General features: G+C 45.1%; 1 protein-coding gene across 8 annotated transcripts in view; it reads right to left on the bottom strand.

Moving 5' to 3' along the window:
• Positions 1 to 17,884, bottom strand: part of LOC117429198 (AP-3 complex subunit beta-2-like) — a 68,485-nt gene that overhangs the window by 35,169 nt on the left and 15,432 nt on the right. For 5 of the 8 annotated variants that reach the window (XM_058998493.1, XM_058998494.1, XM_034048455.3 and 2 more), the window contains one exon: positions 1,344 to 1,419. In XM_058998493.1, the coding sequence (XP_058854476.1) occupies positions 1,344 to 1,419 (76 nt within the window). Of the gene's footprint in view, positions 1 to 1,343; positions 1,420 to 15,989; positions 16,527 to 17,884 lie in introns of those variants that run through there. The other 3 variants (XM_058998491.1, XM_058998492.1, XM_034048452.3) reach the window with 3 other exon arrangements.

The raw sequence follows: 17,884 nt of genomic DNA, 5'->3' as shown, positions 1-17,884 counted from the left end.
CTGTGCCGATTGTCACATATCATTAAACTTTGTTTTGTTATTTGCTTTTCATATTATGGTAGTGATTCTTTATCTTGTTTTTTTTTATTAAAACACATTAAAAGAAAAAGGGAGGGTGCATGAAGCCTAGCTGCACACAACACACAGCATGTCATGTCCTTCCAAAGCATACATCATGACGCCCACTTCAGTATCAGCCAAAACTTAACCACACATTCGACACGAGGCAACAGCAAGAACAGGGCTGCTCTTTGGGGGTACTAAAGGTGTTAAAGCTAATTGAGTCCTCCCGTATAGCAAGGTGCTCTTTAACTCTGTACAATTAATAATACAACTGCTCTGTCAGTATCATACGTCCCCACCACGGCTGTAAAGCAATATCGGAGCTATCAGTGTGATGAGGACCATGACAACAGTATGTACAGAATAGTAGAGAATAAGATATATGCAAAACTGGAAATGCGACATATAGACGATGGATGGATCTGATACTCTCAGGACCACATGAGCGCTGTACAGTCATTCTGTGGTTGGATTTGAATGAAAGCAGGACAGCTTGAATATTCACTCTGTATCATTGAATACCAAAATGCTTCCCATTAAAAAAATGCTTCTCCTAATATAAATACCTCAATTAAATAACGTCCGTGCAGTGAGATATTACACGTTTTTTTTTAAACAATTGCATTTAGTCCAATGCTAGGTTTTCATTTTAGTATTCACAGTATGTATCAATTACTTTTACATATCGGTTCCTGGTGTTTAATTTCACTTAGACTGGCAAGGACACATTCATTCAAGCCTGCACTAGCGGAACACGTATCAACCTCTTTCCTGGAGTTCTGTCTGGTGTGAATGGACTGTACTGTAACACACTATATTTACCCACTAAAACAATGAAGTGTCTTACTTGCTTTTTGGCAATAATGTGTTAGATTCTATGTATTTTAAAGCAATGTAAAAAAAAGTAGTGTTTAGAAAAACATACTGTACCTTTACTGTGGGGAAATCTGCTAGATGAAAGACAGAAACTTCATACAGGTACATTAATACACTGTGGTTACACTATACTTATTGTAATACGTTCAGCAATGTGATAGGACTGTGGAAATAACTGTGTTAAATACATGTATGGAGATCTAGCCACTCAATCCCAGAATTGTGTGCTAAGTGCATGTAGATTACATTCTGTCAACTCAGCAGTGACGATGGGGCCGCTGTAGAACATGTTAGTAAATGGTAAATACAGTGTAACTGGGTGTAGTTAATGCAGCTGTAATGTTTGAATGTGTGTTTACCCTCAACCAGCTTTCAGTTGATGTAACTGGTAACAATACACTTACAGCGACAATCCTCTTCATAGCCTCCAGCTTCAGAGAGTCCTTGTTACTGTCCAGCATTTCTTTCAGGTCATCGTGTCTGAAAAGCAAAATGAACAGAATCGGCTTTAGAACACAGGTGTTAAGCCTCAATCTGATCAGAAAAGTCTATTTGTCTACGGCAGGGGTGGATCCCTGTTCTAAACCCAGAGCCTGAAATAGTTCTTTATATCATTGTATCTGTTAAACAGCCTGGAGTGGAATGGAACTCCAGGACTGTGATTGACACACCTGGTTTCCATGGGCCAAATACAACGCTTGTGGCTCAAATAAAACAAAAACAAAGGTATTGATCAACAATAGTCCTCTCAAATACCTGATGTAAGGTACTAGAAAGCGTGTATTTTTTGTATAAAGTGGAAACCTTTATTTATTGTGAAAATAAGTGGAGTTGACTACAAGAGTTAACCAACAACCTGACAAAATAATATATAATAACCTAGTGTTGATAGCACATTGCGGCTTTTGCTACGGAACTTGAGATATAGCAATAGCTATTGCATGAATAGTGTTCATTAAAATACTGTATTAATCAGTACAGTCTACTATACTGTTCATGTACAACACAGTAATGATGAATTTGTTTTTGGAAAGTGTTTTCATGTTAACAAGATCTATTACCATATAGATAGTTTTTTTTGTACAGTCCCTGCTGTTATTAAGACCTGTGCCAATATTGCGTAAATAATGCAATGTTCAACAAGAGTCAGATATTATTACTTTTATAGCAAAATATGAGCAAAGAAGAGTTTTTATTAATATGTGCGAGCCAAACTGGATTTATGCATAATGTAATGATCCCTTATATATACAGCTCTGGAAAAAATTAAGAGACCACTGCAAAATTATCAGTTTCTCTGGTTTTACTATTTATAGGTATGTGTTTGGGTAAAATGAACATTTTTGTTTTATTCTATAAACTACTGACAACATTTCTCCCAAATTCCAAATAAAAATATTGTCATTTAGAGCATTTATTTGCAGAAAATGACAACTGGTCAAAATAACAAAAAAGATGCAGTGTTGTCAGACCTCGAATAATGCAAAGAAAATAAGTTCATATTCATTTTTAAACAACACAATACTAATGTTTTAACTTAGGAAGAGTTCAGAAATCAGTATTTGGTGGAATAACCCTGATTTTCAAGCACAGCTTTCATGCGTCTTGGCATGCTCTCCACCAGTCTTTCACATTGATGTTGGGTGACTTTATGCCACTCCTGGCACAAAAATTCAAGCAGCTCGGCTTTGTTTGATGGCTTGTGACCATCCATCTTCCTCTTGATCACATTCCAGAGGTTTTCAATGGGGATCAGGTCTGGCGATTGGGCTGGCCATGACAGGGTCTTGATCTGGTGGTCCTCCATCCACACCTTGATTGACCTGGCTGTGTGGCATGGATCATTGTCCTGCTGGAAAAACCAATCCTCAGAGTTGGGGAACATTGTCAGAGCAGAAGGAAGCAAGTTTTCTTCCAGGACAACCTTGTACTTGGCTTGATTCATGCCAAAGCTGCCCGATTCCAGCCTTGCTGAAGCACCCCCAGATCATCACCGATCCTCCATCACATTTCACAGTGGGTGCGAGACACTGTGGCTTGTAGGCCTCTCCAGGTCTCCGTCTAACCATTAGACGACCAGGTGTTGGGCAAAGCTGAAAATTGGACTCATCTGGGGGTGCTTCAGCAAGGCTGGAATCGGGCAGATTTGTCTTTGTGAAGGATGCATGAATCAAGCCAAGTACAAGGTTGTATGTATGTATGTATGTATGTATGTATGTATGTGTGACAGGATTGACCGAGGTTTGAGACTCAGAGACAGTTTGAAGTTCAAAATAAAGCTTTTTAATAAACAAAAATACAAAATAAACAGGCACAAGTGCCAAACAAAAAGGTTTTAAACAGAAATAATAAACACAAAACAAAACTTACAAATAAAGTTTCCAGGCTGGGCGTTGCCTTCACTGGTCTCAGAAACACTCAGAAACACTCAGAAACACTCAGAAACACTCAGAAACACTCAGAAACACTCAGAAACACTCAGAAACACTCTTCTCCTTCTAGAACTCTCTCCCCAAAATGAGAGGCTGAGGCCTCCTTTTATGCCAGGTGGCTGGGTCCTTAATTGGATGATTAATTAACTGATTGCTCCCACCTGACACAATCAATCTGGGCAGGGAGGAGAATTTAACTCCTTCCCTGCCAGTATTTCTAAGGGCAGAGCCCTGCTCTGCCACACACCTCCCTCCACGTACAAAGTACGGAGGCCGCAATAAGCCAAACTCCCCCCCCCTTTGAACCCAAGCCCTCCCCCCAAGAGTCCCCTTATGTCCCTTGGGTGGGCTATTTCAACGGGCGGTGGTGGGCGGGGTTGATGCCGGATCCCCCAAGCTTCCTTCAATAGTGGGGGCCCTGGACCTTCAAATCCCATGAACGCTGGTAGGGAACCTGGAACATCTCCCTCTGGTGGCGGAGGCAGGAACGGCGTCCCGTCTCCCTCTGGTGGCGGAGGCGGGAACGGCGGCCCTACTCCCTCTGCTGGCGGAGGCGGGAACGGCGGCCCGACTCCCTCTGCTGGCGGAGGCGGGAACGGCGGCCCGACTCCCTCTGCTGGCGGAGGCGGAAACGGCGGCTCGTCTCCCTCTGCTGGCGGAGGCGGGAACGGCGGCTCGTCTCCCTCTGCTGGCGGAGACGGGAACGGCGGCTCGTCTCCCTCTGCTGGCGGAGACGGGAAAAACAGCAGCTCGTCTCCCTCTGCTGGCGGAGGCGGGAACAGCGGCTCGTCTCCCTCTGCTGGCAGAGGCGGGAACAGCAGCTCGTCTCCCTCTGCTGGCGGAGGCAGGAACAGCAGCTCGTCTCCCTCTGCTGGCGGAGGCGGGAACAGCAACTCGTCTCCCTCTGCTGGCGGAGGAGGGAGAGACAGCTCCGGCTGTTCCCCCTCTGCTGGCGGTGGAGGTGGGAACAGCCTGTATTCTTCCCCTGAGGGTCCCTTCAGCCCTGGGCCTGTGGGCTTCCCCTTTTTGGCCCGTGGACGCACCGACTCCTCCCGCTCGGGCCGTGGACGCACAGACTCCTCCCGCTCGGGCCGTGGACGCACCGACTCCTCCCGCTCGAGCTCCTCCCCCTCGGGCTGTGGACGTTCAGGCTCCTCCCTCTCGGGCTGTGGACGTTCGGGCTCCTCCCTCTCAGGCTGTGGACGTTCGGGCTCCTCCCTCTCAGGCTGTGGACGTTCGGGCTCCTCCCTCTCGGGCTGTGGACGTTCGGGCTCCTCCCTCTCGGGCTGTGGACGTTCGGGCTCCTCCCTCTCGGGCTGTGGACGTTCGGGCTCCTCCCTCTCAGGCTGTGGACGTTCGGGCTCCTCCCTCTCGGGCTGTGGACGTTCGGGCTCCTCCCTCTCGGGCTGTGGACGTTCGGGCTCCTCCCTCTCGGGCTGTGGACGTTCGGGCTCCCCCTCTCTGGGCGACGGCAGCGGCTCCCATTCTGGCTCTCGGGACGGCGGCTCCTCCCCTTCTGGCTCTCGGGACGGCGGCTCCTCCCCTTCTTTATTGGAATGACTGGGGGCTCTCCCATATCTACCGCCAGGTAGTTTACGACCATCAGGGCCAGCTCTGCGAAGGACGCCGGGTGATGCTGTTCCTCCCACTTTTCCCACCTCCCCCCATCTCGACGCCACAGCGTGTTGATAACTATGGGGAGGTCATGGAAGAGGTCCGCTTCAGGGTGCATCAACCAGTCCCATATTTCCTGGGATGGTGGTGAAGGCGGTGATGTTGGAAGTGGTGGGGTGGCTGCCGAGGACGGGGTTTGCAGCTGCTCCTGGTCCAGATTGTTGGGGCATCCTGCCCAGCTGTGGCCATCCGCCTCACAGCGCCCATACCAGTCAGCTGGTGGCCCATCTGGACAGGACCTCCACCGATGATCCACCTTCCCGCACCAAGAGCACCAGGGAAAAAGGCTGGCTGGGTCCTCCAGCTGGGGTGGCTGTTGTTGCAGCAGCTTACATTTCTTCACCTGCTGCATCTCCTGCCTTTGCCGCTGTCTGCTCTTCTTCCCCATTTTCTCTTTTTTTTTTCCCAAAAAAAAACTCCCAAAATTCAAGGAAAAAGAAAAAAAATAAAAATAATTACTGCTCTGAGCCTCCAGGTGGCGCTATCCCATTTCTGACACCAACTGTGACAGGATTGACCGAGGTTTGAGACTCAGAGACAGTTTGAAGTTCAAAATAAAGCTTTTTAATAAACAAAAATACAAAATAAACAGGCACAAGGGCCAAACAAAAAGGTTTTAAACAGAAATAATAAACACAAAACAAAACTTACAAATAAAGTTTCCAGGCTGGGCGTTGCCTTCACTGGTCTTCAAAACACTAACAAAACACACAGCACACACAGAAACACTCTTCTCCTTCTAGAACTCTCGCCCCAAAATGAGAGGCTGAGGCCTCCTTTTATGCCAGGTGGCTGGGTCCTTAATTGGATGATTAATTAACTGATTGCTCCCACCTGACACAATCAATCTGGGCAGGGAGGAGAATTTAACTCCTTCCCTGCCAGTATTTCTAAGGGCAGAGCCCTGCTCTGCCACAGTATGTATGTGCACAACTGGCTGCACACACTACTAAGAAAGTGTACTTTCTTGACTTTGTGAAAAACAACACATTAAAGGACATTAATTCCTTTAACAAAATGTGGTAAGACACTGGTGATGTATTACTATGTTTCTTGGTGTACTACAACAGAAGTACAAATGACTCGCAATTAAATTAATTACTTAAGAGTACATAACAACAAAAAAATCGAATGACGTTTCCAGGAATTGTACATTTCATGTTTGCTTGGTAAAAGCTTTCCACTGTGCTAGCTATAAAGGGACACAATGTCGCTATGGAAATAGCCAACGATTCAAAACCTGCTTCTCTTTATTTAAACAATGTCAGCATGGGACCATTACCATTCGATTCTCTTCAGCTGGGAAACAGTAAATGCCAGTGGAATCTCTGTGCCTCAAGACAACTCCATAGTCCTACTGATTGACCTCTTCTTACATCCACATGGCAGCACTTTCCTATTTTGCTCCCATCTCCTATTTTGTTCCCAATTTGTATTTCAGTCCCCATTGTAATGTGCTGGCCCTTTAAAAAATATAACTAATGAACACTACCAGCAACTGCAACACAATGGATATTCCACAGAACTCCTGTCACAGAACCACACTGATACCATGTCAGGGTCTTCTGGGGTTAAAGCCCCCAGCCAGTTGAATAAATAGTCACTCACAAACAGTGCGTTTCTGAATTAACTGGTTTATTGTAAGACGCACATTGGTACGTCACAATATGAAAATGACCACTCACCATCCCGTTGTACTGTAGCTGCCCCAGTGCTACTACTGTCCCTTTTTTCTTCCAGTACCGGTAACATAATGTTAAGACACTTTTGAGTTTAAAGGGAGTCTATTTTTCCTTTTGTTAGCAGCTACTGGAAGCTATTGGCACTTCTAGGTTGCTTAAGTGGGAATTGGATCCTGGGAAATCCTTGTTATTCAGCATTTTAGGGTTTCTAGGGGTAACAGGATTGCCATGTTGTAGCAGGGCTGCTCTGGTGCAGGGTGCTGTGTGAGGAGCAATACTTTAGTCCTGTAACTGCATGTGCAAGCAAGCCTGACTCCTGTTCATGGTGGCTTGGAGGCTGGTCTATCAGACTGGTTTCTGGATTAAGTTCCATTTAAACACAATCGAGCTGAACTGAAAGTGACAAAACAGACTTTTTGAAACGATATATAGCTTGTTTACTTGTCAGATGCAGTCGAACACAACACAACCAACACAAACCCACCTCAACACAAAATAAGAAAAGTAACTCAGTTTGATGGGGTCAGCAAGATTTCAGCCAATGACCCCTGAAGCAGCGTACCGGTTTGACATTACTTGAGGCAAACTCATATAGAGATATTTAATGACTGCTTACTTTTTTGATGGACTTTCACTGTATTCTCTTCAATTAAAAGCTTTAAATTCCTTATGGCGAACACCATGAAATGCAAACCAGTGGAGTTTCAGACCACTCTGTCCGCAATCAGACCCATATGTTTATAAACCTTCAGCTCAGCAATTCCTTTCTAGATCTATACAGCCTCATTCCTCATCCTGATGCAGGTGGTGAATACCCAGACATAGAAGAGTCACAAACACGATTCTGTAGAGTGTTTCTAGTACATATGAGAGGGTCAACACAATTAAGGCCTAGCATTGGGAGCTAATAATTGTTACTTCACTTCCCTGAGTAATTGGTTGAGCGATACAGTAGGCTGACGTTTCTCCTTTAAGTGTTGTGTTTCAGTTACCATTAGTTAGCTGCTGTCTGATACCACCACAGGCCACACCGTTGCCACAGCAACCTCTACAATAGCATTCCAGCATTCCAGTTTTACATAGCTTCCAGCCGTTTTTTTTTTCTTTTGAAGCCTATGCCAAAGCATGGGGTAGTTTTGTTTTACGGGTTCTCTGCTAAATTCATTGTTTTGTATTACTTTAACATTACCTTCAGCTTTATCACAGATATACAACAAGGATATACCAGAAGCTGTCTTACTAAATTTGCTTGTGTAGAATTCTGACAGGCTGCTAGGTTTCTGCCATTTCTTTTTTGGTGCATGTACCAAATTCCAATGAGTGTTTTAAACTTTTAGCAACCTTTACCCAACAGCAAACATTTAGCACAGTATTACTACTATTTCTTATCTTCTTAACTACATTTACAATCCTTTTGGCTAACGTTTTCACCACTGATTCAGATACCACATTTGTAATGATAATTCAGAGATTTCTTTTATAATAAGAACATGGGAAATCCACATAATACTAAACAAGAAGTGTAAAGCAAAAAACAGTTTCGATGTGTCAGAATACGTGAGAAAGTACTGTGTGCACTTAGCCAGCAGGTTCACATGTTTTATTACCACTGTCAGGAAGATGCAGCTCAATGGGGTCCTTGAAGAATATGGAGCTGAGATTTATTAACAGACTCGAAATGCAATTCCGTCTGTTTGCACTGGGTATCCAAGTTACTAACCTATTCATCATAACAAGGGATGGAGGTGTTCATCTCATGTTGTAACAATACAGCACAAATCAATAACACAGAAATCTTTCAAATGTGACAGGGTGAAAGGGCATTTTCTTTCCATTCCTTTACCCTCTGGAGCTTTATGCTGCCCCATACCTAAATAAATAATGTATGTTTAGAGATGTCACTAGCTGCTAAACAATTAAATAGCATTTTATATACTATGGTCACATATAGCACATACTTGTGTCAATGTGCTGTCCCTCCCAGGATAATTTGTGGCTTGGTGGCTCAGTGGTTAAAGAAAGGGGCTTGTTACCAGGAGGTTCCTGGTTCAATCTCAGCCACTGACTCACTGTGCGTGCCCCTGAGCAAGTAACTTAACCTCCTTGTTCTCCGTCCTTTGGATGAGACATAAAACTGAGGTCCTATTGTAAGTGACTCTGCAGTTGTTGTTGATGCATAGTTCACCCTCTTGTATCTGTAAGTCGCTTTGGATAAAAGTGTCTGCGAAACATCATATTTATATTGTTATTTATAAATGCTACATCTCCTTGTTGTAAACCTTAGTTTAGTTACACTGGGCAAGACAACAGATCTGACAAGAATTGAATGGAGGGTGGATAGTTTGGTTTACTTCCATATCCATTATTCTAGACTGCTGTGGATCTTTCAGCTATCAGAGCACCAGTTTATCCTGCTGTCTTCCGTGACAAAACACAAAGAAGTTCTAACCATGCTTTATTCTTAATATCGGTACAGTTGACATCACCTGCTTTAAAAAAAAAAAAAAACATACCTGAGACACACATCAGCCACATAGCTCAGCCGCTTAACAGTATTCTCTTCATCAACCTTTTCCATCTTTTCAATGAAAGTGATAATGGACTAAATAAAGGTTGGACATGAATAGAAAAAGCAGTATACAATAGTTATACGATGGCAAGCGCCTGTGTCGGAGTTATATCGACACTCCTAGAGTGTGAACGCTTCTACTAATGCCTATATTCTCTCATACACTAACATTTGGCATCTGATAACCCTGTTATGCAAACATTACTGATAAGGAACTCGTGGTGACTCTATGGGTTATTCTATAGACTAAGCAGCAGCACATTTTCCATCCACCGCTGAAGGAACTGAAACAGGAATGGTCACAAATCTCTCCAGAACAATTTCAACAATTTAAATGTAATTAATCTGATCTATCAACACTGATACCGGTATAAATTCTTTGGACAAAAGGCCATGTTTAACATAGTATTGCATTCAGTGCTGCATGATAACAGATCATTGCAAGCTGAAGTAGAACCAGGGTATCTTAGTCCAGTAGAAAGGAAACATCAAGACTGAGACAAAGAGATCATAAGACCTCCCGTGGGAATTCTATCTAAGTGGGCTGATTTCTGGCATGCCAATTGTGCTCACTGTGGCAGGGCTTAATGGTGGGAAGATGAGTCTGTGTGCTGAATACAATGACTAGGGCAGTTCTGTCAGCAATTTAACCCAAATTACCACATACCACAAATTATGCACATACTGTGGCTACTTTCCATGGTACTAGAAGGAAATGCATGTGATGTATCACATGATCAGCTGTGTGGTGTTTTTTAGCTCTGGTCATCAGGTATGGTCCAGGTTTTTATTAGTTCCTAGCTGAAGCAAAAAAATGGTACCACTATTATAAACCATTGGTGTGGTATACAAGGCCTAGAGCAGTCTGCTGTTTGCAGTGAAATAGGTTACAGCGCATAATTATTGGAGTTTGAAAGAAACAGTATTTGTACAAGTGTTAAGTTTGCATTGACACTAAGATATTTAAAGCATAATGTACTATAATGTACTTTGACTAGATTCATTACCTTTCATTTTTAAAGATGCTCACATAATTATTATGGAAATGAATCTACATTACATATACCTTTCGAAGTACTGCACATGAGTGTAAAGTTGTTCCCAGGACACCCATGAAAAGAATTTAAAAACAAAATGCTGATGGAATTATTCCCATGGTAATAGTGCGCTGCTTTAACTGGATGTAATAAAGTGCAACAACTGGGGTCTGTTTCCACGGCAACAAGGAATGTAATACTACAAACCACAAATATCTCCCCTGAATGAATACTTCTGTTATTCGATTAAAACATCAATCCAAAATAAAATAGCTAAACAATTTGAGGACGTGTAAAAGGCTGCTCTCGCCAATACTACTGATTCATACAAATATGTTTTTCTTCTGCTCTCATGAGCCCCTTATAAGAACCCACCCATATGCAGTGGACCCTCCACGTTCTGCACATGCAAACTGGGTCCTTAGATTCCTATGGAAGACCTGAACATTGCTTCTGATCAAGCCCAGACCACAGTGCTGAATGCCAACCTGACCATTACAAGATGTCAATGTGACCATTCACCTTGCTGGTATTGTCTGTGCCAGTCCCCGGAGCTCAATCAAACAAGGATATGTGGGATGAACTTGAACATTCGTGGCTGCAATCTTGTGCCTACATCACTGAAGTACTTGCAAGCTGTAATCCCAGAGGGATGCCCAACAAACCTGTAAAACAGGATTATTAATGCTGACCTAGCCTGGTTTATATGTCTATGGCAGTCAACTAGAACAGAAGACCAGCCCCTAAACAGGCCCAGACAAGGGAAGAAAATATATAAACGTTAACATGCACTTCTGAGTATGTAAATATCTGTGGTCATGTGTGGCAAAGTGCCCCGCCCCTGTGTGCATTTGTGTGATCTGTGTTGTATGTTGCGTGCGTGTGTGTGTTAATGTTGGTGTATAGATTGGTACACGGGATATAAACGGGTCTGTGTTTCACGTATATTTAAAGTGTAGATTTGTATTTAGGCACGAGGAGAGCACAAATCACTTCACGTGCTGGTTAAATGTAATATGTGAGCACGGGGTTGCACAGAATTAATTCACGTGCTGGGATTCAAGTGAATAATTAATTAGTAATTGAATCCCAGCACAACAGTATATATAGAGACACGTAGCACTCAGTCAGGGTTGGTGTTCAGTGAGTGGAGAACGGGATTGGAGACGGAGGTAATAATAATAAGAAGAAGAATAGTTAAGTGTTTTCACTCACCGTGTTTGTTCGTCTGTCTGTCCTGCACCGTCTGTTTAGTGTTTAGTCGTTTTGTATGTCTATTTATTTTGGCTATAGTGCCGTGTCCAGTGTTTTTGTCTGTTCCAACCTTTTATTTTCTGTTCTGTTTATTAAATGCTGAACGCGATCACGCGTTCAGCCTCACCAAAACCCCATCTCTCTGTCGTTTGTGTTCCTGTTTCTGGTCTGACGCCACCCACTCCGGCCGTCTTTGTGACACGTGGTGTCATCGTGGGATAGCCGCGCCTCCAAGCGTCAGACCAGGAGGGGTCTGGGAAAAAAAAAAAAAAAAAAAAAAAAAAAAAAAAAGGTCAATGGCAGAAGACGCCATCAAACTGCGGGGCTGGTTCCTAGAGAATGCTGGGCTGGAGGCCCAGTCTCTGCCCATAATCGTCCGGGCCCTGTGGATGATGGACAGTGAGAGATGGGAGGCCTATCAGGAGGAACACACCCCAAACACCTTGGAGGAAGGTGTGGAGTTTCTCCTCAGCTACCTGGAGGCAACGATAAAAGGAACAGCAGCCCAGGTAGCAGGCCCACCAGCAGAGGGTGAATGCCTGCTGTCCCCATCTCCACCAGCAGAGGGTGAGTACCTGCTGTCCCCATCTCCACCAGCAGAGGGTGAATGCCTGCTGGTTTTGCCTCCACAGCCCAAATGGGAGGAGCCTGAGCGTCCACAGCCCAAATGGGAGGAGCCTGAGCGTCCACAGCCCAAGCGGGAGGAGCCTGAACGTCCTACGCCTGAGTGGGAGGAGCCCGAACGTCCTACGCCTGAGTGGGAGGAGCCCGAACGTCCTACGCCTGAGTGGGAGGAGCCCGAACGTCCTACGCCTGAGTGGGAGGAGCCCGAACGTCCTACGCCTGAGTGGGGGGAGCCCGAACGTCCACAGCCCAACAGGGAGGAGTCGGGGCGTCCACAGCCCAACAGGGAGGAGTCGGGGCGTCCACAGCCCAACAGGGAGGAGTCGGGGCGTCCACAGCCCAACAGGGAGGAGTCGGGGCGTCCACAGCCCAACAGGGAGGAGTCGGGGCGTCCACAGCCCAACAGGGAGGAGTCGGGGCGTCCACAGCCCAACAGGGAGGAGTCGGGGCGTCCACAGCCCAAAGGGAGGCAAGTCGGGGCTTCCACAGCCCTGGGACCCAAGCCACCAGCAGAGGGAAAATGCCTGCTGGTTCAGCCCCAGGAGCCAGAAGGGGAGGAGTTACAGGCTCAACCCCCTGAAAATTTTTGGGGGGGAGAAGGGCAGGATGCTGGTGTCCCCCAGCAGCCTCTCGCTATGCTGCTGAAGGCAGCACGGCGTGCACATGCCCAGCCGCCACAGCAGAGGGAGCCAGCACCGCCAGGAGCAGAGGAGCTGGAGCTGCCTCTACCTCCACCACCTCCAGGAGCAGAGGAGCAGGAGCTGCCTCTGCCTCCACCACCTCCAGGAGCAGAGGGGCAGGAGCTGCCTCTGCCTCCGCCACCACCACCTCCAGGAGCAGAGGAGCAGGAGCTGCCTCTGCCTCCACCACCTCCAGGAGCAGAGGAGCAGGAGCTGCCTCTGCCTCCACCACCGCAAGGAGCAGAGGAGCTGGAGCTGCCTCTGCCTCCACCACCGCCAGGAGCAGAGGAGCTGGAGCTGCCTCTGCCTCCGCCACCGCCCGGAGCAGAGGAGCAGGAGCTGCCTCTGCTGCCCGTACCTCCGCAGGGAGTACGGTGGCCGGAGCCCCAGAAAGGGGAGCTGCCGGCCACGAAGAAGGGGGAGGAGGTCTGGAGACCACTTTCCCCAGCAGCAGTTTCGCTGCAGGAGTTCTTGTGGCCGGAGCCCCACAGGAGGGAGCTGCCGGCTACGAAGAAGGGGGAGGTCGGGGGACCACCTGCCCCCGCAGCTTTTTCGCTGCAGGATGGGACCAACAGGCTGTCAGCCGTGCCACTACCGGCAGGGGTGCTGACAGCATTGCCAGCCAAGGGCCCACTGAAGCCTCCCTTCCCAGCCCGAGACTTTGTTCTGGACTGCTGGGTTTTTAAGGGGGGAGGTGGCCGTTGAGGCCATGTGTGCTGCGCACAAGGGGGGGTATATGTGGCAAAGTGCCCCGCCCCTGTGTGCATTTGTGTGATCTGTGTTGTATGTTGCGTGCGTGTGTGTGTTAATGTTGGTGTATAGATTGGTACACGGGATATAAACGGGTCTGTGTTTCACGTATATTTAAAGTGTAGATTTGTATTTAGGCACGAGGAGAGCACAAATCACTTCACGTGCTGGTTAAATGTAATATGTGAGCACGGGGTTGCACAGAATTAATTCACGTGCTGGGATTCAAGTGAATAATTAATTAGTAATTGAATCCCAGCACAACAGTATATATAGAGACACGTAGCACTCAGTCAGGGTTGGTGTTCAGTGAGTGGAGAACGGGATTGGAGACGGAGGTAATAATAATAAGAAGAAGAATAGTTAAGTGTTTTCACTCACCGTGTTTGTTCGTCTGTCTGTCCTGCACCGTCTGTTTAGTGTTTAGTCGTTTTGTATGTCTATTTATTTTGGCTATAGTGCCGTGTCCAGTGTTTTTGTCTGTTCCAACCTTTTATTTTCTGTTCTGTTTATTAAATGCTGAACGCGATCACGCGTTCAGCCTCACCAAAACCCCATCTCTCTGTCGTTTGTGTTCCTGTTTCTGGTCTGACGCCACCCACTCCGGCCGTCTTTGTGACATCATGTTACATATGTGATCCACAAAATTAGTGTGAGAGTGCGTGCAACTATTTAGAAACAATCACAACAAAACACTCCATACGGCTAATTAAATACTGAAAGAAACTAAAGGAGTTCAATGACAAACGCTTGACTAGAAGTCCTTTTCAATGTCATCAGTGCTGAAAAGAGTTTTGATTCAGATACTTCTATCCCTGGGTGATGTGGAGCCCCAGTTGGTAAAGTGTAAAGGGCATCTTACTGATCCCATTAAGAACACTGTGTGAATGCTGATATTAGACATTCACCTTGCACAGGTATGAATGGCGCTAATTACAGCAGGAAAAATGTCAATATTGTGACTAGCAACAGGTGTTAGAATGGCCCAAATCACAGAAACCATCAAAGAAACACCTGTTTCCACTCGAATAAGTCACCTTGAGCTAAGAGGTGTAGGCTTCAGATGCAGATCAGTGCAGTGTTTATGTGAGTGCAGTACTTGTGAGTAATGCAAACTTAATATAGACTACTCTCCTCCCCACACTGAACCGTAAAAACAATAACTTCCAGGACATGGTCACAGGATAGTAAACTGAATCATCAAAATAATTGAAATTGTTAAATAATTTACAGACAAAAGCAACACAAGCTCACCACAGTGATCTTCTTTATCACAAAAACCTACTGGTTGCATTTCCTTTCAGTAAAAAGAAAATTAGCACATTTTGCCTTGGAGACAAAAAGCTTATTTCTGTGAGTCCAGCAGAACGGCTGTAGTGATGCAGGCAGCAGCAGTGCAATGGAGTGCTTAGAATCAGTGACTGACAACATAATGAAACTGCCAATCCGACTGCAGGACTTAATCCCACCTGGATTTCTGACAATTTTTAAAAATGTTACCCGCAAATGTCATAATATCCCATATCATGCAGTCTGGCTCATACGCTAACTGCGCATAAAGAACATTGTGAAGAATTCAAGTACTGCAGCTCTTTACCCTTAACTAAGGTCCAGTATAAAAATGGACCTGTGTCTGGTTTTACTGTAACAAACTTACTAATACACACTATTGCTTCTTACACAGTCTATTTTATTATTGCTGTTTTGTTTAAAATAGAATGTTGGTTGATATATATATATATATATATATATATATATATATATATATATATATATATATATATATATATATATATATATATATATATATATATATATATATATATGGTTCTCCAACAGGGGCCAATGCAGACACTGACCTTGAAGATTTCATCATACAAGGCTTAGATCAGGTAAAAAAAAACACCTTTCTCAGCAATATCTACATTTGTGTAAGTTACAGACAAAGTTCATTGCTAGCGGATATTTGTACAGGGACAGAACCTGCACTGTCTACTGAGACAGAACCAACAGCTACATATGCACCAAACACCGTTTTAATATCAAAATAATAAAATATTGATTATCCTTTTGGTGGAATCAATTGAAGAGCATTGATTCTGGTTTACACAATAAAACAAGATTTCTAACCACGAGTGACATTTTTCAAATGACTGGTTTGTCTGCCAATGCCGTCAAAAACTGTAAGTTATAACCTGACGAACCTGTAGCCATGACAAACCTGGCTAATGTTCTCAACCTGTGATCAGGATCCCTTTTGTAAATCTATTAAAGGTATTTCCATGAATGGAAGGACAATTACAATTTGAAATGCTGTTAGCACGGTCACATGCAAGCGTTCCTCCTACCGCAGTGGCTGAGTTTGGCTGCTACTGGCCGCAGTCTCGTCCAATGGCGTCTCCTGATCCGGCGTTCTTAACAGCCGCAGCTCGTCCGACTGCAAGGCATTATACCACGTTTGCTGCCCGCCATCGGGCGACAAAACCGGGCTTTTAGCTTCCTCTGGTGTCTGAGCGTTTTTGACCAGATTCACAGCAGTCACTGGCAGCTGAAACAGTCTTTGTATGGGCTTCATTCTCAAAGTGATAACCAGGACCTTGGAGCCAGGGGCAAAAGTCTAGAAAACACTCAACAATATTTAAATCCGATTAATTACTTAGAATTGATAAGAGATACTGTAATTCCATTGCAATTGCAAGGGTATTAATAACATTAAAACAATCTCCAATCAATAAATCCTCAGTTGGAAATGTGGCAGCTTGTTAGAAAGGTTTCTTAGTTCCAAATCCTGATTGGTCGTCTGGTACAGCACAAAGTCTCTCAGTTGTCCACTCCTGCTCCCATCCATTCACCTCCTCTCCTCAGCTCGCAGTTTTCCTTCTAATGTTTCCCTTTATTGTGTGTGAAGAAGGCACAGCCCACTCCCTGAGCCACGTTAGCAATCCCCCTCCCCTCTCTCTGCTCTCTGTCTCTCTCTCTCTCTCTCTCTCTCTCTCTCTCTCTGTGTCTGATCTATGACTCAGCTTTCAGCGTGTGCTGGTGAGATGGTACCTCGGCTCTTACCCTCTTTCCAAATAACCTGCATCCCTGCTTCCTTTTCAGAAGCTTGCAGTCATTCAATCCCTGCCTGAAGAAACCCAATGCCGTTCCTGCCAGGCTGATATCATAGATGTTTCCCCAGCCTTTAGCTGCCCCCAAGTCGGCATTGTGACAGACAGACATGTTACTTGGCTCTGACAGGTTCAATTGAGCTGTAGTGCTTTATGGTAACAGCAGCTCAGTGTGTGGCTAAGCTACCACTCTGCTCCTCTATTCCTCTATTACTCGACCTCTTGAACTCCAGTTTTTTAATGAGTTCCTAAGGGGGGCTTAAACACGCTATGGGAGATAACAGATTGATTTTATTAACGGATACTGTTTGGAAATCAATAGCTCATTAAAAAGAAAATGTCAAGAGAAAATGAGATCTGTGTTTATTGGAAGGGGGGGTGGTCTTAACTGTTCTGGTGAATAGGGGTGGGGGAATGTCACAAAGACGGCCAGAGTGGGTGGCGTCAGACCAGAAGCAGGAAGGAATACAGAGAGACTTGGGGTTTTGGTATAGCTGAACAGAAAATAAAAAGGTTGTAACAAAAACACAGGACACGGCACTTGTAGCCAAAATAAACAGACAGACAAAACGGACTAACACTAAACAAACGGTGCACGGAGAGACAAACAAACACGGTGAGAACAAACACTTTACGTTTACGATTTTACTTTACTTTGCTTTTCTTTCTCCTTCTCCTTCTCTCTCTCCCGTTCTCCTCTTCCGAACACCCAACCCCGAGTGACAGAAACGTGCATCTATATATACTGTTGTGCTGGGATTCAATTACTAATTAATTACTCACTTGAATCCCAGCACGTGAATTCATTACGTGAAACCCAGTGTTCACATATTATATTTTAAATGCACGTGCGTGATGTGCAATCCCGTGCCTAAATACAAATATACAATTTAAACACACGTGAAACACAGACCCGTTTATATCCCGTGTACCAATCTATACACCAACATTAACACATACGCACCATACATACAACACAGAACACACAAATGCACACAGGGGCGGGGCACTTTGCCACAGGGAAGCAGTGCTTTTTATCCTCATTATGGATGAGTTTGATAAATCCTGGTCTATTAGCAGATCACAACCCACTGAGCTTGATGAGTACCCACATAAATTGAGGCCATGTTCAA

Source organism: Acipenser ruthenus, chromosome 24 (assembly GCF_902713425.1).
Source record: "Acipenser ruthenus chromosome 24, fAciRut3.2 maternal haplotype, whole genome shotgun sequence".
Classification (NCBI taxonomy): Eukaryota; Metazoa; Chordata; class Actinopteri; order Acipenseriformes; family Acipenseridae; genus Acipenser; species Acipenser ruthenus.
The sequence above is the reverse complement of the archived record's forward strand: the minus strand, read 5'-3'. Positions and strand labels throughout refer to the sequence as shown.